This window comes from Rana temporaria, chromosome 1 (assembly GCF_905171775.1).
Source record: "Rana temporaria chromosome 1, aRanTem1.1, whole genome shotgun sequence".
Lineage (NCBI taxonomy): Eukaryota > Metazoa > Chordata > Amphibia > Anura > Ranidae > Rana > Rana temporaria.
The window spans coordinates 688693697-688719936 of NC_053489.1; the positions used below are offsets into that span (position 1 = coordinate 688693697).

A 26240-nucleotide genomic window follows, 5' to 3' on the forward strand; every position below is an offset into this window, starting at 1 on the left:
CGAGTGACATCCATCAGTGACAGACGAGTGACATCCATCGGTGACAGACGAGTGACAGACGAGTGACATCCATTGGTGACAGACGAGTGACATCCATCGGTGACAGACGAGTGACATCCATTGGTGACAGACGAGTGACATCCATCGGTGACAGACGAGTGACAGACGAGTGACATCCATCGGTGACAGACGAGTGACATCCATCGGTGACAGACGAGTGACATCCATCGGTGACAGACGAGTGACATCCATCAGTGACAGACGAGTGACATCCATCAGTGACAGACGAGTGACATCCATCGGTGACAGACGAGTGACAGACGAGTGACATCCATTGGTGACAGACGAGTGACATCCATCGGTGACAGACGAGTGACATCCATTGGTGACAGACGAGTGACATCCATCGGTGACAGACGAGTGACATCCATCGGTGACAGACGAGTGACATCCATCGGTGACAGACGAGTGACATCCATCAGTGACAGACGAGTGACATCCATCGGTGACAGACGAGTGACAGACGAGTGACATCCATTGGTGACAGACGAGTGACATCCATCGGTGACAGACGAGTGACATCCATTGGTGACAGACGAGTGACATCCATCGGTGACAGACGAGTGACAGACGAGTGACATCCATCGGTGACAGACGAGTGACATCCATCGGTGACAGACGAGTGACATCCATCGGTGACAGACGAGTGACATCCATCGGTGACAGACGAGTGACATCCATCAGTGACAGACGATTGGCTCTTAGCAAGGCGACAGGTAAACATCTCAGGACGGGGTCACCTCCATAATCTCATAGATGAGCTGCGGATCGTCTTGTGTGCCTGTGGGGATCTTTTGATCTTCTCTCACCTGGAAATAGATAATGATGATAAAATCCTGAGACTCATAGAGAGGAGAGAGAACTCTGGCAGTGTACAGTGCATAATATTCCCACACACACACACACATATATATATATATATATATAGAGAGAGAATATGGGAGAACAGGAGGTGGCTTCTCGCAGCAATCACTAGAGGGCGATGTGGGAACATTTCCATTCTTTAGTCCTCCATGCTGGCACACTAGGGGCGTAGATAAGGGGGGATCAGAGGGGGTCAAAACCCTCCTGGAGTATATGTCAAGGGCAAAGCAGACGGAGATGTACAGATCACAGGGAAGGGTCACCTCTGTATTTGCATAGAGCAGATCCGGATCATCTTCTGCATCCTCAGGGATCTTCTGAGCTTCAGTCACCTGGAAATAAATAATGATGATAAAATCCTGAGACTCATAGAGAGGAGAGAGAACTCTGGCAGTGTACAGTGCATAATATTCCCACACACACATATATATACAGGGCTTTTTTTTCAGCAGGAACGTGGGGGATCGCAGTTCCGGCACCTCCAGAACTGAATGTATGTAATGGCAAGGGTGATGGAGAGTCTATTGATGCTGGCTGCTGGGGTATCTATTGTTGCTGGAGGGGATCTATTTTTGCAGGGGAAGGGGGTCTATTGTTGCTGGGAAGGTTTGCTGTTGCTGGTGGGGAATTTATTGTTGCTGAAGTGGGTCTTATGTTGCTAGGGGGTAAATCATTGCTGGAAAGAATCTACTGTTGAGGGAGGGGGGCTTTTGCTGCTGGCTGATGGAGAATATATTGTTGCTGGAGGAGATATATTTTTGAACGGGGGTCTATTGTTTCTGGTGGGGGATCTAATGTTGCTGGAAGGAATCTACTGTGGCTGGCTGCTGAAGGGTCTATTGATGCTGACTGTTGGGTGTCTATTGTTACTAGATCTATTTTACTGCCTTTGTTATTAACAAATTCCATACAAAACATCTACTGTAGCACCACAAAATGATACTTGGTTCTGTATTCTCTAAAAGGGGTGGTACTGGAAGGTGGGTAAAGGGTGGAACCAAGGAACGGTGCTCGGAGTTGGGTAGGGGACCGAGTCAAGGGCTGGCTTGGAAGGGATGAGTTCCTGCACCTATTCTCTGAGAAAAAAAGCCCTGTATATATATATATATATATATAGAGAGAGAGAGAGATAGAGAGAGAGAATATGGGAGAAACTCTGAGTGCTGAGAACAGGAGGTGGCTTCTCGCAGAAATCACTAGAGGGCGATGTGGGAACATTTCCATCCTTTAGTCCTCCATGCTGGCGCACTAGGGGCGTAGATAAGGGGGGATCAGGGGGGTCGAAACCCCCCCACAGCATATGTCAAGGGCACAGCAGATGGACATGTACAGATCACAAGGAAGGGTCACCTCTGTATTTGCATAGAGCAGATCCGGATCATCTTCTGCATCCTCAGGGATCTTCTGAGCTTCAGTCACCTGGAAAATAGATAATGATGATAAAATCCTGAGACTCATAGAGAGGAGAGAGAACTCTGGCAGTGTACAGTGCATAATATTCCCACACACACATATATATATATATAGAATATGGGAGAAACTCTGAGTGCTGAGAACAGGAGGTGACTTCTCGCAGCAATCACTAGAGGGCGATGTGGTAACATTTCTATCCTTAAATCCTCCATACTGGCGCACTAGGGGCGTAGATAACGGGGGGTCAGGGGGGGTTGAAACCCTCCTGGAGCATATGTCAAGGGCACAGCAGATGGACGTGTACACATCACAGGGAAGGGTCACCTCTGTATTTGCATAGAGCAGATCCGGATCATCTTCTGCATCCTCAGGGATCTTCTGAGCTTCAGTCACCTGGAAATAAATAATGATGATAAAATCCTGAGAGGAGAGAGAACTCTGGCAGTGTACAGTGCATAATATTCCCACACACATATATACAGGGCTTTTTTTCAGCAGGAACGTGGGGGATCACAGTTCCGGCACCTCCAGAACTGAATGTATGTAATGGCAAGGGTGATGGAGAGTCTATTGATGCTGGCTGCTGGGGTATCTATTGTTGCTGAAGGGGATCTATTTTTGCAGGGGAAGGGGGTCTATTGTTGCTGGGAAGGTTTTCTGTTGCTGGTGGGGAATTTATTGTTGTTGAAGTGGGTCTTATGTTGCTAGGGGGTAAATCATTGCTGGAAAGAATCTACTGTTGAGGTAGGGGTCTTGTGCTACTGGCTGATGGAGAATATATTGTTGCTGGAGGAGATATATTTTTGGACGGGGGTCTATTGTTTCTGGAGGGGGATCTAATGTTACTGGAAGGAATCTACTGTGGCAGGCTGCTGAAGGGTCTATTGATGCTGACTGTTGGGTGTCTATTGTTACTAGATCTATTTTACTGCCTTTGTTATTAACAAATTCCATACAAAACATCTACTGTAGCACCACAAAATGATACTTGGTTCTGTATTCTCTAAAAGGGGTGGTACTGGAAGGTGGGTAAAGGGTGGAACCAAGGAACGGTGCTCGGAGTTGGGTAGGGGACCGAGTCAAGGGCTGGCTTGGAAGGGATGAGTTCCTGCACCTATTCTCTGAGAAAAAAAGCCCTGTATATAAATATATATATATATATATATATATAGAGAGAGAGAGAGAGAGAGAGAGAGAATATGGGAGAAACTCTGAGTGCTGAGAACAGGAGGTGGCTTCTCGCAGAAATCACTAGAGGGCGATGTGGGAACATTTCCATCCTTTAGTCCTCCATGCTGGCACACTAGGGGCGTAGATAAGGGGGGATCAGGGAGGGTCGAAACCCTCCTGGAGCATATGTCAAGGGCACAGCAGACGGACGTGTACAGACCACAGGGAAGGGTCACCTCTGTATTTGCATAGAGCAGATCCGGATCATCTTCTGCATCCTCAGGGATCTTCTGATCTTCAGTCACCTGGAAATAAATAATGATGATAAAATCCTGAGACTCATAGAGAGGAGAGAGAACTCTGGCAGTGTTCATGTTATTCCAGCCCACATATGTAGAATAAGAGAGAAACTCTGTCAGGAAGAAGCTTCTCACAGTGCGCTTACATATCTTGTCTTTATCTGTTACAGGCAGGACTGAACAATGTTACATAAATCAGGCAAATATGAAACATTGCTCACCAATAATATATATATAGTAATATCCAGCCAGCAGGGGGAGCTGCTGACTTTCTCATATGTTCTCCAGTCTCTCCAGGCAGGTGTCTTGGCAGGCACCAGGCAGAAGAGCAGTCAGGTCCAGGCAGGGGTCTTGGCAGGTGGTAGGAGGAAAAATAGTCAGGTCCAGGCAGGGTCTTGGCAGGTGACAGGCAGAAGAATAGTCAGGTCCATGCAAGAGTCTTGGCAGGCAGCAGTCAAGAGAATAGTCAGGTCCATGCAGGAGTCTTGGCAGGTGGCAGGCAGAAGAATAGTCAGGTCCATGCAGGAGTCTTGGCAAGTGGCAGGCAGAAGAATAGTCAGGTCCATGCAGGAGTCTTGGCAGGCAGCAGTCAAGAGAATAGTCAGGTCCACGCAAGAGTCTTGGCAGGCAGCAGTCAAGAGAATAGTCAGGTCCACGCAAGAGTCTTGGCAGGCAGCAGGCAGAGGAATAGTCAGGTCCAAGCAGGGGTCTTGGCAGGAAACAGGCAGAAGAGGAGTGAGGTGCAGGCAGGGGTCTTGGCAGAAAGCAGACAGAAGAGTAAAATTGAGGGAGGGGTCCTGGCAGGCAGCAGGCAGATTAAGTTCAGGGAAGAGTATTGACAAGAAACAGGCAGAAGAGTAGTCAACTTTAGGCAGGGACCTTTACATGAAGCAGGCAAAATATGAATTAGATCCAGGCAGAAGAATAGTCAGGTCCATGCAGGGGTCTTGACAGGCAAAAGTGTAGTCAAGTCTAGACATGGGTCTTGGCACGCAGCAGGCAGAAGAGCAGTCAGGTCCAGGCATGGGTCTTGGCAGGTGGCAGGCAGGAGAATTACCAGGTCCAGGCAGGAGTTGTGGGAGGCAGAAGAATAGTCAGGTCCGGGCAGGGGTCTTGGCAGGTGGCAGGCAGAAGAATTACCAGGTCCAGGCAGGAGTTTCAGGAGGCAGAAGGCAGAAGAGCAGTCAGGTCTAGGCAGGGGTCTTGGCAGGTGGCAGGCAGGAGAATTACTAGGTCCAGGCAGGAGTTGTGGGAGGCAGAAGAGCAGTCAGGTCTAGGCAGGGGTCTTGGCAGATGGCAGGTAGAAGGATAGTCCAGTACGGGCAGGGGCAGGCAGAAGAATAGTCAGGTCCAGGCAGGAGTCTTGGCAGGTGGCAGGCAGAAGAATTGCCAGATCCAGGTAGGAGTTGTGGCAGGCAGCAGGCAAAAGAGGTAACAACAAAGCCTGCTTAATGCCCAGGAAAATAAAAAAAAGAGCCAACAGGTCCAGGCAGGGATTTTGGCAGGGGCAAGCAGAAGAAAAGTCAGGTCCAGGCAAGAGTCTTGGCAGGCGGAAGGCAAAACAATAGTCAGGTCTTGGCAGGAGTATTGGCAGGCAGCAGGCAGAACAGTAGTTGGGTCCATGCAGGGGTCTTGACAGGCAGAACAGTAATCAAGTCTAGTCATGGGTCTTGGCAGGCAGCAGGCAGAAGAGTAATCTTAACCAATCCAAGTCAGCAACAGTCAAGTCAATATCATAGGTAGAGTAAGTATTATAACACTTGTAACAAGGGGTATCTGGTGAGCAGACACAATATCAGCCACTCTAAAGGCTGGACCTTAAATACACTTTGGGTCAGAGAACACACCTAGGTATTTCAGAGTTTGCTGGAACAATGCTATCAGGGATTCTGCAGGCATTATTGGAACTACAGGCCGGGTTCCTGAGGTCCCTAAAGACAGAGGCCCGGATTCACGTAGGGCGGTGTTACATTGAGTGGGCGTAGCGTATCGTATTTACGCTACGCCGCCGCAAGTTAGAGAGGCAAGTGCTGTATTCACAAAGCACTTGCGTCCTAAGCTACAGCGGCGTAGCGTAAATGTGCCGGCGTAAGCGCGCCTAATTCAAATTGTGAAGAGGTGGGCGTGTTTTATGTAAATAAAGCATGACCCCACGTAAATGACGTTTTGAATGAACGGTGCATGCGCCGTCCGTGAACGTATCCCAGTGCGCATGCGTCGGATAGAATGCCTAAGATACGTCGAACACTGCCTACGACGTGAACGCACAGCCCTATTCGCGTACGACTTACGCAAACGTTGCAAGATACGCTTGTTCTGACGTCCAAACTTTGCATGGGCTGCGCCACCTAGAGACCAGCTTTAACTTTACGCCGGCGTATGTCTTACGTAAACGGCGTAACTAATTGCGTCGGGCGTACGTACGTTCGTGAATCGGCGTATCTTGCTCATTTACATATTCAATGCGGAAATCAAGGAAGCGCCACCTAGCGGCCAGCGTAATTATTGCCACCTAAGATACGACGGCGTAGGAGACTTACGCTGCTCGTATCTTGGCCAAATCTATGCGTAACTGATTCTATGAATCAGGCGCATAGATACGACGGCGGCCATTTGGACTTCCAACGTTGTATCTGGAGATACGCTGTCGTAAGTCTTTAAGAATCTGGGCCAGAATGTCTACAAATGCCAGTGGAAATCCTGGCAGAGATTCTGGAAGTTCTGGCAGAAATTCTGTGAATGCCGTGGCAGGGATTCCACAATTGTCCCCCCAATACTTCCTATATACTCCGTGGAAGTGAACGTTTGATTCATGAAACACGGTTATCCTCTTGCCATCTGTGAATCTTTCTGTGACATTTTGAATGGATATCAGGTATGTTATACATTAAGGATGAGCCAAACACCCCCCTGTTCAGTTCGCACCAGAACCTGCGAACACACCAAATGTTTGTGTGAACTTTAGAACCCTGTTAAAGTCTATGGGACTCGAACGTTTGAAATCTAAAGTGTTAATTTTAAAGGCTAATATGCAAGTTATTGTCCTAAAATGTGTTTGGGGACCCGGGTCCTGCCCCAGGGGGGTGTTTGGGGACCCGGGTCCTGTCCCAGGGGAGTGTTTGGGGACCCGGGTCCTGCCCCAGGGGAGTGTTTGGGGACCCGGGTCCTGTCCCAGGGGACATGTATCAATGCAAAAAAAGTTTTAAAAAAGGCCGTTTTTTTCAGGAGCAGTGAATTTAATAATGCTAAAAGTGAAACAATAAAAGTGTAATATTACTTTAAATTTCATACCTAGGGGGGGTGTAAAGTCAGCACGTGAAATATCGCATGTTTCCCGTACATAGAACTGTCCCTGCACAAAGTGTCATTTCTGAAAGGAAAAAAGGCATTTAAAACCGGCTTTGCGGCTCTAATGAATTGTCGGCTCCGGCAATTCAATGATGATTCATTCATAAAAAAAAAAAGCTGGGGGTCCCCCCAAATTCCATTAACAGGCTCTTCAGGTCCGATATGGATATTAAGGGGAACCCCGCTGTCAATTTTAAAAAAAAATGACGTGGGGTTCCCCTGAAATATCCATACCAGACCCTTCAGGTCTGGTGTGGATTTTAAGGGGAACTCCACCCCAAATAAAAAAAATAAAAAAAGGCGTGGAGTTCACCCAAAAATCCACACCAGACCCTTATCCGAGCATGTTAACCTGGCCGGCCGCAGAAAAGAGGGGGGGACAGAGTGCGGCCCCCCCCTCTCCTGAACCGCACCAGGCCACATGCCCTCAACATGGGGAGGATGTCCCCATGTTGATGGGGACAAGGGCCTCATCCCCACAACCCTTGCTCGGTGGTTGTGGGGGTCTGCGGGCAGGGGGCTTATCAGAATCTGGAAGACCCCTTTAACAAAGGGGACCCCCAGATCCTGGCCCCCCTCTATGTGAATTGGTAATGGGGTACATTGTACCCCTACCATTTCATGAAGGAAGTGTAAATAGTTAAAAAAAAACACACAGACACACCGTAGAAAAAATTCCTTTATTAACCACTTCCGGACCGCCGCATGTACATATACGTCGGCAGAATGGCACGTACAGGCACATTGGCTTACCTGTACGTCCCTGCTTAGACGTGGGTCGGGGGTCCGATCGGGACCCCCCGGTACCTGCGGCGGTCCCCGTGGCTGTCCGAGCGATCCGGGATGAGGGGGCGGCTGTTTGTTTTTGTCCGCCCCCTCCGGATCGCTCTGAGCCAATCCGCACGCTCCCCCTGCGTGTCACTTCCTCCTCCTGTGTTTAGGAAGTGATGTGATCTCTCCTCTCGGCGGTATTTTCAACCGCCGCTGAGGAGAGATCACATCACACAGTAAGTCGCACCAACACTACACTGACACCAGTACACATAGGCACATTAACCCCGCCGATCACCACCCCCCTGTCACAGTGTCACTGAATGCAGTGATCATATATGTACTGATCACTGCATTTAGTGTCAGTGTGACAGGCAGTTAGTGTTAGATTCAGGGTAGCCTCCCGTACCCCCCCCCCCCTAATAAAGTTTTAACCCCTTGATCACAGCCCTAGTTAACCCTTTTACTCCCTATTGCCAGTGTCACAAAGCGATCATTTTTCTGGTATTAGTGTCGCTGTTCCCGCTAGGTAGCTATTTTTTTTTTTATTGCGATTTTTTTTTACTAAAGACATGTGGCTGAATACATTTTGGCCTAAATGTTTCACTAAAATTTAGTTTATTTGATTTTTCTTATAACAAAAAGTAAAAAATATTGTTTTTTTTTTCAAAAATGTCGCTCTATTTTTGTATATAGCGCAAAAAATAAAAATTGCAGAGGCGATCAAATACCACCAAAAGAAAGCTCTATTTGTGGGAAGAAAAGGACGCAAATTTTATTTGGGAGCCACGTCGCACGACCGCGCAATTGTCTGTTAAAGCAACGCAGTGCCGAATTGTAAAAACCCCTTGGGTCATTTAGCAGCATATTGGTCCGGTCCTTAAGTGGTTAATAAAAAATAAAAAATCCAGCGGTGGTAATCCACTCTCGATGCGGCTCCCTGCTCCAACGTTGTCTTCTATCCAGCGACGGATGATCTCTCCAGCGACGGGTGATCAGCGGTCCGGTCCAGCGATGAGAAGATCCATCCGTCCAGAGCGCAGCAGACGAGCTCCTCTCTCCGCTGGACACAGCCCAGCGGAATGACGCGCTGGAGCTTTGACATTACTTATATAGGGGAAGCGGCCACCCGTCACGTGACCCCGCCCCCTCTGACGCACCCTCGTACATCACTGGGAAAGACCGGGCTTTTTTTTTTATTATTAATAAAGGATTTTTTTCTACGGTGTGTGTGTTTTTTTTAACTATTTACACTTCCTTCATGAAATGGTAGGGGTACAGTGTACCCCATTACCAATTCACATAGGGGGGGCAGGATCTGGGGGTCCCCTTTGTTAAAGGGGTGTTCCAGATTCTGATTAGCCACCTTCCCGCAGACCCCCACAACCACCGGGCAAGGGTTGTGGGGATGAGGCCCTTGTCCCCATCAACATGAGGACATCCTCCCCATGTTGAGGGCATGTAGCCTGGTGCGGTTCAGGAGAGGGGGGGCCGCACTCTGCCCCCCCTCTTTTCTGCAGCCGGCCAGGTTAACGTGCTCGGATAAGGGTCTGGTATGGATATTTGGGGGGAACCCCACGTCATTTTTTTTTAAATTGACGGCGGGGTTCCCCTTAATATCCATATCAGACCTGAAGGGCCTGGTAATGGAATTTGGGGGGACCCCCACGCTATTTTTCTTTATGAATGAATCATCTCTGAATTGCCAGAGCTGACAATTCATTATAGCCGCAAAGCCGGTTTTAAATGGCTTTTTTCTTTCAGAAATGACACTTTGTGCAGGGACAGTTCTATGTTCGGGAAACATGCGCTTTTTCACATGCTGACTTTACACCCCCCCTTTAAAGCCTTTAGCCTTTAAAATGAACACTTTAGATTTCTCCCATAGACTTTAACAGGGTGTTCTGCGGCCTTTCAAATTTGCCGCGAACACCCCTAATTCTTCGTTGTTCGCCGAACAGGCAATGTTCAAGTCGAACATGAGTTTGACTTGAACTCGAAGCTCATCCCTATTATATATTGTGTACAATCAGGGGCTTATCTACCACAAGGCATATTTTTCAGGCGGAGTCACTCTCCAGGCAGAAGGGCAGGAACGGCTCTTTATTTTGGCCTCTCTGCTGCCTAATTAAAGTGCCCCTCTGCTCCCGAACAGGACAGCTCAGTCCTCTGCCAGGGTGTCAGCCCCTGTCCCCCTGACCCCTCAGTCTGCTGTGGGGGTCTGGGGGTCACGGCTCAGTCCAGTGCCGATCCTCAGCCATGGTGGGCCAGGTGCTCTGCATCCTGCACTGGCACTGCCTGCTGATCAGCTTCTCCGCTGATATCTCCCACCAGGAGCTCTTCCCCTATGGGCAGTACCCGGGGGCACCACACTGAGGAGACATTGAGGACAGCTGGATCTAACGGGTGGTGCGCCCCCCAATGATGTGCTGGGATTGGTAAGACCCCCCCATTATCATACTGTACTTAGCGTCACATAGGGCATAAAGCAGAGCTGCTCCTGCCTGCACACAGCCGAGATTGGACTCTTGTACAGATAAAACCTCAATCTGCACTGTGTGTAGCTGGCTGTTGCAGTCCTGACCTGTGAAATCCTTATATTGGAAAGGCAGCAGAGCTACACAGGTTGAGGCTGTGTCTGTAAAAGAATCCAACCTCAGCTGTGTGCAGTGTGGGAAGGAGCAGCTTTGCTGAGAGCCCTGCCAGCAGCGACCCCATCCTTTGCCCTACTGGCCTCTGTCCTATGCCCTGCTGACCTCATTCCCTGCACTACTGACCTCATCCTTTACCCTACTGACCCCTGTCCTATACCCCGCTGAGCCCAACCTCTTTCCTGCTGATTCTATCCTATGTCCTGACGACTCCATCCTCTGCCCCATTGAAGACATCCTTTGCCCTACTGACCCCATCCTGTGCCCTACTGACCCCTGTCCTATACCCTGCTGAACCCATCCTCTGCCCCATTCACCACATCCTCTGCCTTACTGACCCCATCCTGTGCCCTGCTGATTCCATCCTATGTCCCGATGACTCCATCCTCTGCCCCATTAAAGACATCCTCTGCCCTACTGACCCCATCTTGTGCCATGCTGACTCCTTCCACTGCCCCACTAATCCCATACTCTGCCCTACTGACTCCTGTCCTATTCCCTGCTATAGGAAAAAGTGGGGTTGGGACTTTAAATGAGGCATGTGGTTTGCACCACCACAGGCCTCCATCCCTGAAAGGGTTTAAAAAATGGAAGGTTGGGACTTTAAATGAGATGCGATTAGCATAATGCGATTAAATATACATATGGAAAATACAAAAATTCTTACCATAATAGTCAGGCTCAAAAATGCCAAATCAAAGAAGCACAAAACCAAATTCATCTGTCTAACTGTATGTAATTAAAACAGAGGTTTAGTTGCAGTCATTTGCAAATGTCTGGGAAGCTGCAGGCCACGTCACGGCACTCTATGTAACTGCAGTCCTAACTATGAATTTAAAGGCCTCCAAAAGGAGGAACCCAGGTGTGCTAACTAATAGACAGGGAGCAGAAGGCAACATAGAACCGCCCCTATCTATGGTTGGTCTGGCAAATGAGAGCACTGAAAAGACAAAAAAGAATTTTTGTATTTTCCATATGTATATTTAATCGCATTATGCTAATCGCATCTCATTTAAAGTCCCAACCTTCCATTTTTTAAGTCCTATTCCCTGCTGACCCCATCCCCTGCACTACTGACCCCATCCTTTGCCCTACTGACCCCTGTCCTATACCCTGCTGATCCTCTCCTCTGCCCTGATGACCCCGTCCTATGTCTTTCTGACCACATCCTCTGCCCGATTGACCACATCCTCTGCCCTACTGACCCTGTCCTCTAGTCCAGACTTACCCCATCCTCTGCCCTGATGACCCCATCCTATGTCCTTCTGACCCCATCCTATGTCATAATGACCCCATCCTATGTCCTTCTAACCCCATCCTCTGTCATAACGACCCCATCCTATGTCCTTCTGACCCCATCCTCTGTCATAACGACCCCATCCTATGTCCTTCTGACCCCATCCTCTGCCCTGATGACCCCATCCTATGTCCTTCTGACCCCATCCTCTGCCCTGATGACCCCATCCTATGTCCTTCTGACCCCATCCTCTGCCCTGATGACCCCATCCTATGTCCTTCTGACCCCATCCTCTGCCCTGATGACCCCATCCTATGTCCTTCTGACCCCATCCTCTGCCCTGATGACCCCGTCCTATGTCCTTCTGACCCCATATTCTACCCAATTGACCACATATGTGGTACTTGGATTAATCAAGTCTCAGGGTCAGATGAGGAATCTGCAGCTGTTCATTGTGAACGGTTGCAGCTTCCTCGCAAGATTCTGAGACAAGAATGGTATAATGTGGCTGGGGTGCCACAGATTGGGATGAGGGGGGCGTCCTATTTTAGTCTTGCCTAGGGCAGCACAAAACCAAAATACACCCCTGTGTACAAAAATCAGATATATTGTTTGTCTGAATGAAAGGGCAGAGGGGGAGGATCTCCTGATGGGTGGAAACGCTGAATCATCTACAGTCATATCTGCATTTTATGTGTTTTTATATGAAATCTTTACTAAAATAGGAAAAACTGTTAAAAAGATTCTATGTGTGACTTACAAATTCAATTTGGTTTTGTGTACAATGCTGTGGTGTATCTGGGTGAGTCCATGGTGAAGGACATGTTATGGTTGTCTAGATCTCATGAGAATCTTTTCCATCCTCTATATATATATATTGTGAGTTCTCCTTCCTCCCAATCTGTGGACCTCAATGACCTTCCACTATGAGAATCTCTTGTAATCTTCTTATTGGTATGTAAGTGTCAGTAAATACCGGGGGCCCGGACTGGTGGTCTGACAGCCATGGCACGGGTCAGAGTGATTGGTGTCTATGGGTTTAATTGATGTGGAACTGCAAGAAAACAGAGCAAGGGAATCCTTCCTGAACTCATAAACCAGCCATGATCACTGCTAATTCTTCACCGGAGCTCGGAATATCCGTCCCGGGGACAAGCCATGGACAGTCCCGCTCTACCAAGTTTAGTTACTGTGACGGGAGGGCCCCGTGGAACCCAGAATCCCTTGGAAAGTATGGGATACCCTTGCTTTAGCTCCCCATGCACCTCTTGGGCCAGATTCAGAAAGACTTACGACGGACGTATCAGTAGATACACTGTCGTAAGTCCTAATCTGAGCCCGCGCAAATTTAAGCGTATGCTCATAATGAGATACGCTTAAATGTTGCTAAGATACGACCGGCGTAAGGCACTTACACCGTCGTATCTTAGATGCATATTTACGCTGGGCGCTAGGTGGCGTTCCCGGTGTTAAATATGCAAATGAGCAAATACGCCGATTCACGAACGTACGCCAGGCCGCCGTATCTGTTTACGTCGTTTGCGTAAGACTTACAGCCGGCGTAACGTTACCCCTGCTATAGTGAGGCGCAGCCAATGTTAAGTATGGACGTCGGGACAGACGTAAGTTACGTTGTTTGCGCAAGTCGATTCACAATTGAGCTGGGCGCAAGTTACGCTCACGTCGCTTTCATTGACAATTAGCAAAGTGATTTGGAGCATGCGCACTGGGATTCAGTCGCGGCCGGCGCATGCGCAGTTCGTTCGGCGCGGGGACGCGCGTGATTTAAATGATACAAGCCCCCTACCCGCCGAATTTTAATTCTGCCGGGTGATTTACGCTACGCCGCCTCAACTTTACAGGCAAGTGCTTTGTGAATAAAGCACTTGCCTGAAAAACTTGCGGCGGCGTAACGTAAATTACATACGTTACGCCGATTTAAAGATCCGCTCTCCTACCTGAATCTGGCCCCTTATGTCTAAGTCACCCTGTGTCTATTAGGGGCACAGGATGAGCAAGAAAATAATGGACATTAAAGGGGTGTTCCAGTCATTTTTTATGTTTATTAAAAGTCAGCAGTTACAAAAAGTGTAGCTGCTGGCTTTTAATAAACATACACTTACCTGCTCCACGTTCCAGCGACGCGCCGGCCAGGGATCCACTCCTCTCCCCCCTCGCCAGCCGGCATCTTAATTCCAAGTGTGGGCACCCGGCCGTGACAGCTTTTGGCTTCACGGCCGGGCACCCACTGCGCATGCGTGAGCGTCACTGCGCATGCGCGAGCAGCGCCGCGCCATCCAATTGGACAGGCGATCGCCTGGGACCTGTGACATGCCCAGGCGATCGCCTACAGGGAGGGGCTGCAGAAAGGCGATTAGGCAGGAAGTCCCACTCCTCCTGAAGCCCCCACTCCCCCCCCAAAAAAAATTACATGCCAAATGTTGCATGTAAGGGGGCGAGGAGTGGATTAAGCGGAAGTTCCACTTTTGGGTGGAACTCCGCTTTAAGTATATATCTTGGATTACTTAAAATGGGACAGTAATATTTATCCACAATATCTCCCAGGATATACAGTATGTCATATTAGAAAGAGTGACTGATTCATACTGTTGGGACATATAATGTAAGGAGATGCTAATGTGTTCATCTCCGGCCACCTGTCTGTCTGTTATAATGTAAATGAGTCTAGGATAACTTCTACGGATCTTTCATTGTGGCTGTGATACGTGTGATACGTGATACGTGTGCCGATTAACCCTGCAATTGTGTGAAGGAGTTCTGTGTTAATGTGTATTCCAGTTAGAGAGAGGAGACAGCCAGGCTAGGAAACTCAAAGGTCATGTCTCTGAGTCATCTTGGCTGCTTAAAGCGATTACTTAATGAGCTCATGTTAATTAGGTCTGGTCACAGGTGTATTTTCAGAGTAATTAGAGCAGGATATGTATCCACCTCCTCTCTTACTGTTAATAAGCCTGTAGTATTTCAATAAAGATTGTGAGTCATGCTTGAACCTCAACAAAGAGCCTCATGTCGTATCACAGAACTCATCTCGTATCACAGAGCCTCATCTCGTATCACAGAGCCTCATCTCGTAACCAGAGGCTCATCTCGTATCACAGAGCCTCATCTCGTATCACAGAGCCTCATCTCGTAACCAGAGCCTCATCTCGTATCACAGAGCCTCATCTCGTATCACAGAACTCATCTCGTATCACAGAGCCTCATCTCGTATCACAGAGCCTCATCTCGTATCACAGAGCCTCATCTCGTAACCAGAGGCTCATCTCGTATCACAGAGCCTCATCTCGTATCACAGAGCCTCATCTCGTATCACAGAGCCTCATCTCGTAACCAGAGCCTCATCTCGTAACCAGAGGCTTTCTTACATTTTATATTAATCTGTTATCAAAGAAATGTCAACTGCTGATTGGTTGCGGCGATGGAGGTCTCACCTTAAGGTAGAGGTTGGTCCTCGCCCGGTGTGACGATTTCATAATCTTTACATCTGATGAGAAAAAACAATTTCAGCACATTAATGGAGAGGGGGAAGCAATAAATGGGAGGACAGGACTTCCTGTACACTTATAGAGAAGGGACTCAGGACTGGGGGGACCGAGAGGACTGGAAAGGGGCAAATGGGGGGAAAAAATGTCTCGCAGGTCAGAGCTAAGACTGTGAAGATTGTAGAGGATCCTCACCTGCTTCTGTTCTGCAGATAATAAGGGCTGAACTGGAGGGCCTTCCCTACTGTAATCAATAATGTTGTTATAAAAACACAAACATCCTCGTCTCCCTGTCACAGGAAGTGGAAATAGAACAACTCTACTGGTCGGACGGAGAGGTAATAACACCGTATTATAGGGGGACTCCGGGGAAGATCTTCTGTGTCGGGATCACCTGGCTGTGTTTGGCGGGGACTCTCCTCCACCGATGAGGATCTTCTCTGTACAAAGACGGAGAACCTGAGAGTGAGGATCACCAGAATGGTTATCAGCTTCACCACCATCGGAGGAATGACACCGAGACAGCAGGAAACCCCGATATCCCTGAGAGAGAGAGAGGAGACGGGGGATGGGTATGATAGAATGGAGGAGAATGAAGAAATACACATTCCATCCTTCTCTACTCCACCAACACAACTTTCTACTATCAACATTTCTTATTCTTCCAGCCAATCAAACGTCATTCACACACATTCATTATTAATGGCACCCCGGAGGCGTTGCTAGGCCGGTGCGGGGGGTTGCAGATCGCACCCGGGTGACACCCGCCAGAGGGGTGACACCCGTGGGTAGCAGCACCGCTAACACCGCCCACTACCCTGATTAGCTGTGCCTCGCGCCGCTGTGTACCTCACCAGCGCGGAATGAAGCCGCCTCCTCCTCTCTGTTTACATCCACAGAGGAGGAGGAGCCTGCAGTCGATGGACACACAGTGTGTGTATCTGTCAGCGCTTCTCTGAGGTATGTAAGGGGAGGCGTTTATACTGCTGGGGGGGGGTCTGCACTCAAGGGGGTCTGTAATGCTGGGGGGTCTGCACTAGGGGGGGTGTCTGTACTGAGGGAGATCTGAGATTCTAGAGGGGCCTGTAATGCTGGGGGGTCTGCACTGGGGAGGTATCTGTACTGAGGGGGGTCTGCACTGAGGGAGGGTGTCTGTACTGAGGGGGGTCTGTACTGATGGGGGGGTCTGCACTTGGGTGGGGTGTCTGCACTCAGGTGGGGGTGTCTGTACGGATGGGGGGCTGCACTTGGATGGGTGTGTCTGTACTGATGGGGGTCTGCACTTAGGTGGGGATGCTGTCTGCACACTGTGGATGTAGATTGCAGGTTGGTGGAGGGGGAGGGGTTATAGACAGTAGACACCCAATGGCTGGACTAGATGTCAGACGAGGGTCATACTCACTTCCAGGACACGGAGTGATTGGAGATGATCGGAATAACAGCTGGAATCAAAGAAAAGAAAATGAGAGAATCAGAATTCAGATAATGAATCACCGGCAGATAAATAGAGTTCTTATCTGATTGTGCAGATGGGAGGATGTCCTACACACACCTCATCAGATTATTATTCTCCCAATCTCACTTCCCAGCATCTCCCAACTCTCACAGTCATACTTGCTGTGTACATAGAGCAGGTACAATGTTTATAAACATTGATCAGAAATAGAGAGATACAAAGTAACATTGTTTATAAACATGGGCCCAGATTCAGGTACGACTTGCACTTTATTTGCGGAGGCACAGGGCAACGATTTTGCCCTGCGCCCACGCAAATATTTTGCGCTGCCCTCGATTCACGGAGCAGTAGCTCCGTAAATTGCGAGGGCGCGCCGGCAAAATTGCCCGGCGTAAGCGTGCGCAATGTAAATGATCCCGCCGGGGGCAGGAATCATTTAAATTGGGCGCGCTCCCACGCCGAGCGTAGAGCGCATGCTCCGTCGGGAAACTTTCCCGACGTGCATTGCGGCAAATGACGTCGCAAAGTGAACGTGAATGGCATCCAGCGCCATTCACGATTCACTTACGCAAACGACGTAGATTTTAAATATCGCGACGCGGGAACGTGGGTATCCTATAGCATTGGCTGCGCTTGCTATTAGGATGTGTAACCTTACGCGAAACCCGTCGTACGCAAACTACGTAATTTGCGTACGCAGGGCTCGCTCAACGTTGTGAATCGGTCTTAGTATGCAATTTGCATACTATACACCGATCACAATGGGAGCGCCCCCTAGCGGCCAACGCAAGAATGCAGCCTAAAATCTGCGTGGCATAAGAGCCTTATGCCACGCAGATTTTAGGCTGCAGTCGGCGTAGCGATGTTCCTGAATCAGGAGCATTCGCTACGCCGGAGCAAGTAAGCAATTGCGCTGTGTAACCTATGGTTACACAGGCGCAATTGCTTCTTGAATCTGGGCCATTGTTTATAAACATTGATCAGACAGGAGATACAGAGAAGCAAAGTAGCAATTAAATGTCTTGCAGGACAATGTCATGGGTCAGATGGTAGACGCACCAACTAGAAATAAAGCGTTACTGGATCTCCTGATTACTAACAATACAGACCTGATCATGGATGTGGAAATTCGGGGCAATTTAGGAAAAAGCGATCACAGGTCAATCGGCTTCAGTATAAATCACACAAATAGGAAACATAAGGGGAATACAAAGACACTGACTTCCCTAAATTACGATCCTTGCTAGAAGGCATGAATTGGGATAAAATCTTAGGAACAAAGAACATGGAGGAGAGACGGGTTCTCTTCATATTAAATAAGGGCATTGGCCAGTGCATCCCATCGGGTAATAAGTTTAAAAGAGCGACCAAAAGTCCTGGATGGCTGAACTCCAATGTAAAAATACATATAGAAGCAAAAGAGAAGGCCTTCAAAACATGCAAGGCTGAGGGATCATCATCAGCATTCCAACTGTACAAAGAATGCAACAAGAAATGTAAGGGTGCAATCAGGACGGCTAAGATTCTGCTATTTCTCCTTCTGCTGAGTCTCTACTCTTCACCACAAGAGCACAGAAAAAGAGCACCTGTCGTGGACATTCCATTACTGCTATATGCACCATACACCCCTAGGCCGGCGGAGGAGCCACGAGGTAACATGCCACCCAAAACAAACCAGCAGCTCCTTCGGGGGTAGTGCTACACATGTAAGGATTGCTCTGCTCCATGGGGGGCTGGGGGGTGTACAGGGTGGGGGTGGGGTTAAGCTCTGATTGCACTGCTTCATCCATACTGGATTCAGTGGAGTTTTAGGGAAAAAAAATAAAATGTCCTCCATATTGTCACACGGGTCGGTGAGGGGACATTATGAGTATAAGGGGTGATCTGGCCATTGAGCTCCAGCCAATTGGAAGTAAGACTTACTTGGTGAGGAGATACATAAAACCTCGGTCACATTCCAGATATTGGTGCCGTCGGCTCTCACACATCGGATTTTGCTGTAATTGGGTGAATATCCAGCGGGACACGTCAATGTCACTTCCTCATCCTGATCATAATATTCCTTCTCTGGATACATGCTGATATTCTGCTCTGAATCCATCAACCTCCCACATTTCCCTGGAATAGAGAAGATACAACGACCATTACTGGGGGTCACCGGGATGCCAAAGGCCTGACAAGGTTTAGGAGTAATATAAGTGCATACCATGGTACACACAGATGGTAGAATGGCTGGATGAAACAGTAGAGGTGGACTCACCAGTAGGGTCTCACCAAGATGCAAGTTCACCGGGAGGGCGGGGCTTGGGGGCTGGAGCCCTGAATGGGTCCCCAAAAAGGTCAGAATCTATGGCATGCAGCATTCCATTGTTAGCCACGAGCGCCGGGACCGATCTGATCCCAAGTGCGGCGAGTGCCGCCGAGTGTGGCCAAGTGCCGCCGAGTGTGGCCAAGTCTGGAGCCTGCAGCGCCTATGATGGAATCCCACTGGTCCAATGCCAGGACCGCGGGACGTGTGACGTCCATCATAGGCGCTGTAGGCTCCAGAAGGCGGGAATTACAATGCGGCCACTGCACCACATCCCCGCTTATCACTCGGGTGGGCGGTCTCCTCCTCTGACAACTGACTGATTGGATGACTGGCTATTGTGACACCGTACTCCATGGATGAGCTGAGGTAGGTTAGACAGTATATGTATGTCAGGATATGTAGGTCAGGTAGGTCAGTGTGATGGTCAATGTCAGGCAGGTGAGTTTAGTGGTCAGCATTGATGGGCACTGGTAAGCCACACAACCCCACTGCCCAGCCCAAAAAAAGCCAGCGCCACATACCCCAACCCCCCCCCCCCCCGTTTCTGGCCTTGGACTTTGGGCTAGGAACGCCCCTGCCAAGAGGTGTCAGGACTCCAGACCACCATGTGTTCACTGGAGCTCCTAAAGGGGAACGGTGACACTCCTGTGGCCCTCACTGATGACACAGCTGAGACAGAGGATGACGGGGGGCCCAGTGTAATACAAGGCCAGACTGGAAATCTGGAGTGTTAATAAAGGAAAGGTCTGGAGCAGAGGTGCAGAAGATAGGAAACCACAAATCAAGCAGATGGCTGAGGAGAGGAAGGGGTTAATGGATCAGCTCTTTATACCATAGCAAAGTCTTTAACCTCTTCCAGCCTAATGAGGACCTTTAATTCCAAAAGACAGCCAACATCCTTCTATATGTAGAGGGTTGTGAGGCATAGTGGATGCAAAGATGATGAAAGTAATTGGGCGCCAGACACTTCTTGGATGACACTTCTTTTATTTCTGTTACCAGTCCTTTTTATATTTTGAAGGGAAACAGTGTTAGGGCCAGGACACCCTTAATTAGTTGCCATTTCAATTGGCAGACTCCGAGACTTCAACAGGAGGACAGCCATGCAGGGAAAGCCCCTAGTAAGGTGCAACATCAGCACGTACTAACTCTAAATCCCGTGAGATCCTCAAGGCTTTGCAGTGGTATCTCCCTCAAGTGTCACCCCCACTTCCCTGCTGGGTCCCCAGCTTGGCACTTCGGATACTTCTCAAGCTTCACCCCACTGGCCTGCTCAGTCCCTGGCTTGACTCACAAGGCTGCCCTGCAAGCTTCACCTCCGCTGGTTGGGTCCCTGACTTGATCACCGCCTGAAGTTTCCTGATTCTCCACCGTGTCCATTCAGTAAGAATTCTGCTCCGATACTTGCTTCAGTTACTCACTGTGGTCCCTGGTAAAGGTAATTGGTCCCTTAGTGGCGACAGCTTCCCTTCTACCTCCGACCATGACAGGATCTCCGGCCGGCAGAACCAGCAGTTGTGGTTTGACTGCAACCCGTAGTCCCAACCCTGCGCTGCCCTCTTACTTCTGGATAGGCCCTCACACAGCCTGGCAGCCCGAAGCCCCCAGGTTAGGCCTAGTCTCTGGCCTAGCAGCCTGGGGCGTATGACACACGTCCACCTAGACAGCCGTCCGGGTGGCACAGAACATCAATCACCTGACCTCACCCGAATATATAGGTTCTCTCAGCAGTTCAAGGGATTCATGAAAACCCCTGTCCATTGGCTGGGATACCCCATATACCCATAATCTGACCTTGGGTTGCCCTTCTCAAATCTAGTACCACCAATTACTCGGCCACCTAGTGGTAGAAGAGAAAAGTGCAACTAGGCCAAACTTAGGGAGAAGTCAATAGATCTCTATTAATTAACTGCAGTAGATACTCCTGACAAGGAATTTGGTGAGGGGCTCCCTGACTAAACCTCGGGGCTCCACAGTACAATGTTGGGATCAGTTCTGGGTGGAGAGACACGTTATTAGCCAAAGTACAGAATGAGAGTCAGTTGTTTGAACACCCGGGTAAAGAAACCTTCTGACCAAGCAAAAGACAAGATCTCTGACATATATGTAGCTCAGCCAAGTCTTGGGGTCTGTAATAAGTGAATGGATCTCACGTGTACACGATGACGTCTCAGGATGAGGGTAAAACTGGAAAACGTCCGACTCCTTCACACACGTCAGAGGGAACGTCCTTCTGTCATACTGCTCCTTACATGACACCTCCACCACTTTGTTCTCCTCTATGGTCTCAAATCCAGGAGGGAAATCCACGATGGAGGCCCAGAGCGGAGTCTCCCTACAGACCCCTGAGAAGACACAACACACCGATATTATTATTACATCTATATCTATGGGGTCAGGTTGTAAATGATCAGAGAAATAATCGTTTTTGCTAATTGACCCGGCAATTGTGTGAAGGCGTCATGTGTTTGTATTTATGATCATGTGTATTGTAGTTAGGGAGCTAGGAGACAGCCAGGCTAGGAACTCAAAGGTCACCTAGGCTGTCTAAAGGATTACATAATTAGCTCATGTTAATTAGGTTTCTGGTTACAGTTTGTATTGTCCTCCTTGTGTATATATTGTGTGAGATCTCAAATAAAATGCTATTCCTGATGTCCTCCATGACTGGTGTTGTCTGGTTCTTGGGGGTTACTATAGACCAGGGGTGGGCAATTATTTTTTCGATGGGGCCACATGAGAAACTAAAAATATTTTGGAGGGCCGGGCCAAAAGGCTAAACTCAATACTGCATAAAATCAATTGTATTTCTTTATAAAAAAGCAGTAAATATCATTGTTGGAAAACTGGTACGAGTACTTGTTATAGACATGGCACAGGAGGGGGACAGAGGCTGGGGACATAGCACAGGAGGGGGACAGAGGCTGGTGACATGACACAGGAGGGGGACAGAGGCTGGGGACATGACACAGGAGGGGGACAGAGGCTGGGGACATGACACAGGAGGGGGACAGAGGCTGGGGACATGGCACAGGAGGGGGACAGAGGCTGGGGACATGACACAGGAGGGGGACAGAGGCTGGGGACATGACACAGGAGGGGGACAGAGGCTGGGGACATGGCACAGGAGGGGGACAGAGGCTGGGGACATGGCACAGGAGGGGGACAGAGGCTGGGGACATGGCACAGGAGGGGGACAGAGGCTGGGGACATGGCACAGGAGGGGGACAGAGGCTGGGGACATGGCACAGGAGGGGGACAGAGGCTGGGGACATGGCACAGGAGGGGGACAGAGGCTGGGGACATGGCACAGGAGGGGGACAGAGGCTGGGGACATGACACAGGAGGGGGACAGAGGCTGGGGACATGACACAGGAGGGGGACAGAGGCTGGGGACATGACACAGGAGGGGGACAGAGGCTGGGGACATGACACAGGAGGGGGACAGAGGCTGGGGACATGACACAGGAGGGGGACAGAGGCTGCGTGTGAGGGGGGAGTGTCTATGTGACTCCCCCTTGCTCGCGATTGGACAGATCCGTCCAAGGGGGAGTGTCTATGCGCGGCGGGGAAAACAGCTGTTCAAACGAACGCTGTCTGTAATGTTCCCCGCCGCGGTGATTAACGTGGCAGCGGCGGCGGTGGGCCGGAATAAAAGGTCCGCCGGGCCGTATACGGCCCGCGGGCCGTAGTTTGCCCAGGTCTGCTATAGACAGATGCATCGGTCTCGTGTTCCAGGAATTGGGAAGCGGTATACTGACAGAGGCACTCAAGCGGAGTGTGGGACGTTCCCGTCACAGTAACTGATGGAAATCTTCCAGCACTGACTTTCTTAGCAGCTCCGAGATGTCAGGCTGATTGCAGAGAGGAAGCCAATGATGAGAAATGTCCAAAAGTATCTCGATAAACCATGTCCTTTGGGAAGGCCGTTCACCATGGCTTGGTATCAGGGCCGGGACAAGGGGCGGGCAGGAGGAACGCCTGCCCTGGGCACTGTGGTATCATGTGAGGTAGTGGGGCACCAAGAGATTGGGGGGAGGAATCTTGTATTGGGAGGAGAAATTTGGGGGTGGTGGTGGTAGGGGCAAAGAATTGTTCTGGGAGGGGGAACTTGGGGGAGGGGTGCTTTGGGGGGATTTGTGTTGGGAGGGGAAATTTGGGTGGTGGTAGGGGGTAAGAATTGTTCTAGGAGGGGGAATTTGGGGGAGGGGTGCTTTGGGGGGATTTGTGTTGGGAGGGGAAATTTGGGGGGTGGTAGGGGGTAAGAATTGTTCTAGGAGGGGGAATTTGGGGGAGGGGTGCTTTGGGGGGATTTGTGTTGGGAGGGGAAATTTGGGGGGTGGTAGGGGGTAAGAATTATTCTAGGGGAGGGGTGCTGAAAGTGGTGCTTTGTGGGGGATTTGTGTTGAGATGGGTGAAGAGGATTTATACTAGGAGGGTTTATTTGGGGCATTTGTGCTAGAAAGGGTAAAATAGGAGGGAAATGTGTACCAAGATCAGAAATGTCTTTTTTTGTAGAGATCCTGGATGGGACAATTAATAGGTAAGGTTTTATACAGATATAAAATGATCTGGGGAATATTCGATTTTACTGATTAGACCAGGGGTCTCCAAACATTCGAAACAAAGGGCCGGTTTATTGTCCTTCAGACTCTCGGAGGGCCGGACTTTGGCCAGCGGGAGTGAATATTTTCCTGGCATCAGTGGGAGAAAACATCTGGTATCATAGGGAGGAATAGTGCCTCATTGCTGGTATCATAGGGAGGAACAGTGCCCCATTGCTGGTATCATAGGGAGGAACAGTGCCCCATTAGTGGTGTTAGCGGGAAAAATGGTGCTCCATTGTCGGTGTCAGATGGCAGAATAGTGTCTCGTATCAGTGGGAGGGATAGTGCTCCAAGGGCCGGATAAAGGCAAGCAAAGGGCCGCATCCGGCCCTCGGGGCACAGTTTGGAGACCACTGGATTAGACGAAGATCACCTTCCACTTTCATCTAGAGGGATTGTGAGGGACAAGAGACAGAGAGGACCCATTGCATGACCCAACTTCATTTCCTGGCATAGAATCCGGGGACTCGAACCTTCACCATGTGTAAGTTTACCAAACTTCTGCCACAAAAGCCTAACAACATGAAAAGGGATGAGATCCTAGAGGGGATCCGAATGAATGAAGATTTATACAGAATGATCAGGACCACATTGTTCACATGTTCCATCTTTGGATCTGTTCATGGAGTTTATGGCGCCCACTTGGGTTCTGTTTAGAGATTTCATAGTTCAATCTGTAGGGATCACAAGGGGAGCCCATTAAGGTTCCACCCAAATATTTATTTATTTATTTTTTTTTTTTTTTTTTTTTTTTTTTTTTTTTAAAGTGTATTTTGTGCGTGTACTCGAGAGAGGAGCCGGACTGCAGGAGTTGGGAGTAGGCAGGCCTCCCCCAGAGGCAATCTGCCATCTTTCTCCATGCCCCGGGTGGCAATGGCGGGTGTGTGAGGGGGTCCTCCCACACAGCCCGCCCTACCTGCTCCGCTTTGAAGCCCAACGGGGCAGAGGGACTCCCTATAAGGGAGTGAGAGGATTAGCCAGCTCAACCAGCCCAATTAGTCCTTCGCCTCTCTTTTAGAGACCGCGTGATCAAAGTGCATGTGTTAACCCAATTTAGAGTGCGTGTGTAGGTGTGGTGGTTTTTGTGGGAGGGGGTGGGCGTACTAAGCACAGGCTTACCTTGCATAGCACACCCACCGGGAGCCGGGCTGAGACCACCAAACTCAATTCACATGAAGCCGAGACCGGGATCCGAACCTCTAGCTGCAGAGGTGAATGGCTTGTCAGCACAGTGCCAATCGCGTTGAGCCACCGCAGCTCCCCACCCAAATATTTATTATCCACCGGATTCCACTGAAACTGAGCAGAGATTTTTCTTGTGCAGGGGAGATATTTAGGTGATGCACCTCTATTTTATCCAAATTCATTATGAATCTGGATAAAAGTGTAACATTTATCCAATATTGAGAATGTCTGGGATTGGCATTAAAGGGAATCTAAACACAAGAGGAAAAGTGTCAGATACAGGGGAACCTCGGATTACGAGTATAATACATTCCAGGAGAATGCTTGCAATCCAAAGCACTCGCATATCAAAGCGACTTTCCCCATTGAAGTAATTGGAAGCGAAAATAATTTGTTCCGCATGGACTTCAATGGCATGCAATACCGCATGCGACCAGAGGTGGGGGGCGCCGTAGAGCCTCGGAAACAACCAGAAAGGCCCGAGGACACCTCGGCTGACCTTGGCAAACCTCGGAAACAGAGTATTTCCGTGTCTTTCTGAAAGTGCCGATAGGCTGCGATCGCCGTCGTTCGGCTCAGCTCAGGCACCCACCCACCTCAGGCCAAAAGCGGTACTGCCAGGGGTGGACTGACAACTCATGGGGCCCCCAGGCAATAGAAGATTATGGGGCCCCCGAGCTTACAGATGGCCACCACACCAGGAGGCAGTGAAGAGGCGGGGCAGCTAAAATCTCTAGATTTTCACACCAAAAGCATGTCGGTTTCGGACATATCAGGGACAGGTGTAAAATAAAAAACACAGATTTTTACATACTGTCCCTGGTTTTACTGAGCCTGGCAACCTTGATGGGGCCCCCTAGTGGCAATCGGGCCCTTGGGCAGTGCCCGGGTGCCTCAATGGTCAGTCCGCCCCTGGGTACTGCACAGCACTTTGGACTGAAGCCTGCTTGTTTTGCGAGACAACACTCGCAAACCGAGTTAGGATTTTTTTTCGAATACAGCGCTCGTATTGCGAAACACTCGTTAACCGCGTTACTCACAATCCGAGGTTCCACTGTATTGCAGCTTGCAGGACGTAGTGGCTGCATTCGTTTGTGTTTTCGGGCATGTTTTTTCTTCCTTTTCACCCGGTGATCCTGCCAGTAGCACACTTCCTGTTTTAGGGTGACAACGCTCACTTACTGCACTGTATCTATGGAGTTGTCACTTCCTAGGACAGGAAGTGTGTTAGGACTACAGTACACCCCTCGATTTATTTGCATTTATTTGGGGGGGGTGAGTTGTAGGTCACAGAAGATTGCTGAGGAAGTCCATAGTTTGGGGTTTCAGTTTATGGCACAAGAAGTTACAAAAAGCCTGAGAAAG

General features: G+C 49.5%; 1 protein-coding gene across 1 annotated transcript in view; it reads right to left on the reverse strand.

Annotated features, from left to right (window-relative positions):
* Positions 1–2581: 2581 nt before the first annotated feature.
* The window catches only part of LOC120946177, a 40151-nt gene continuing 16492 nt past the window's right edge, over positions 2582–26240 (reverse strand). Inside the window, exons 3-10 of the mRNA XM_040361000.1 lie at positions 21237–21428; positions 18696–18890; positions 16719–16758; positions 15711–15859; positions 15266–15318; positions 3744–3812; positions 2662–2730; positions 2582–2602 (exon numbers count right to left, since the gene is read on the reverse strand). Of these exons, the coding sequence (XP_040216934.1) occupies positions 2582–2602; positions 2662–2730; positions 3744–3812; positions 15266–15318; positions 15711–15859; positions 16719–16758; positions 18696–18890; positions 21237–21428 (788 nt within the window). The remainder of the gene's footprint in view (positions 2603–2661; positions 2731–3743; positions 3813–15265; positions 15319–15710; positions 15860–16718; positions 16759–18695; positions 18891–21236; positions 21429–26240) is intronic.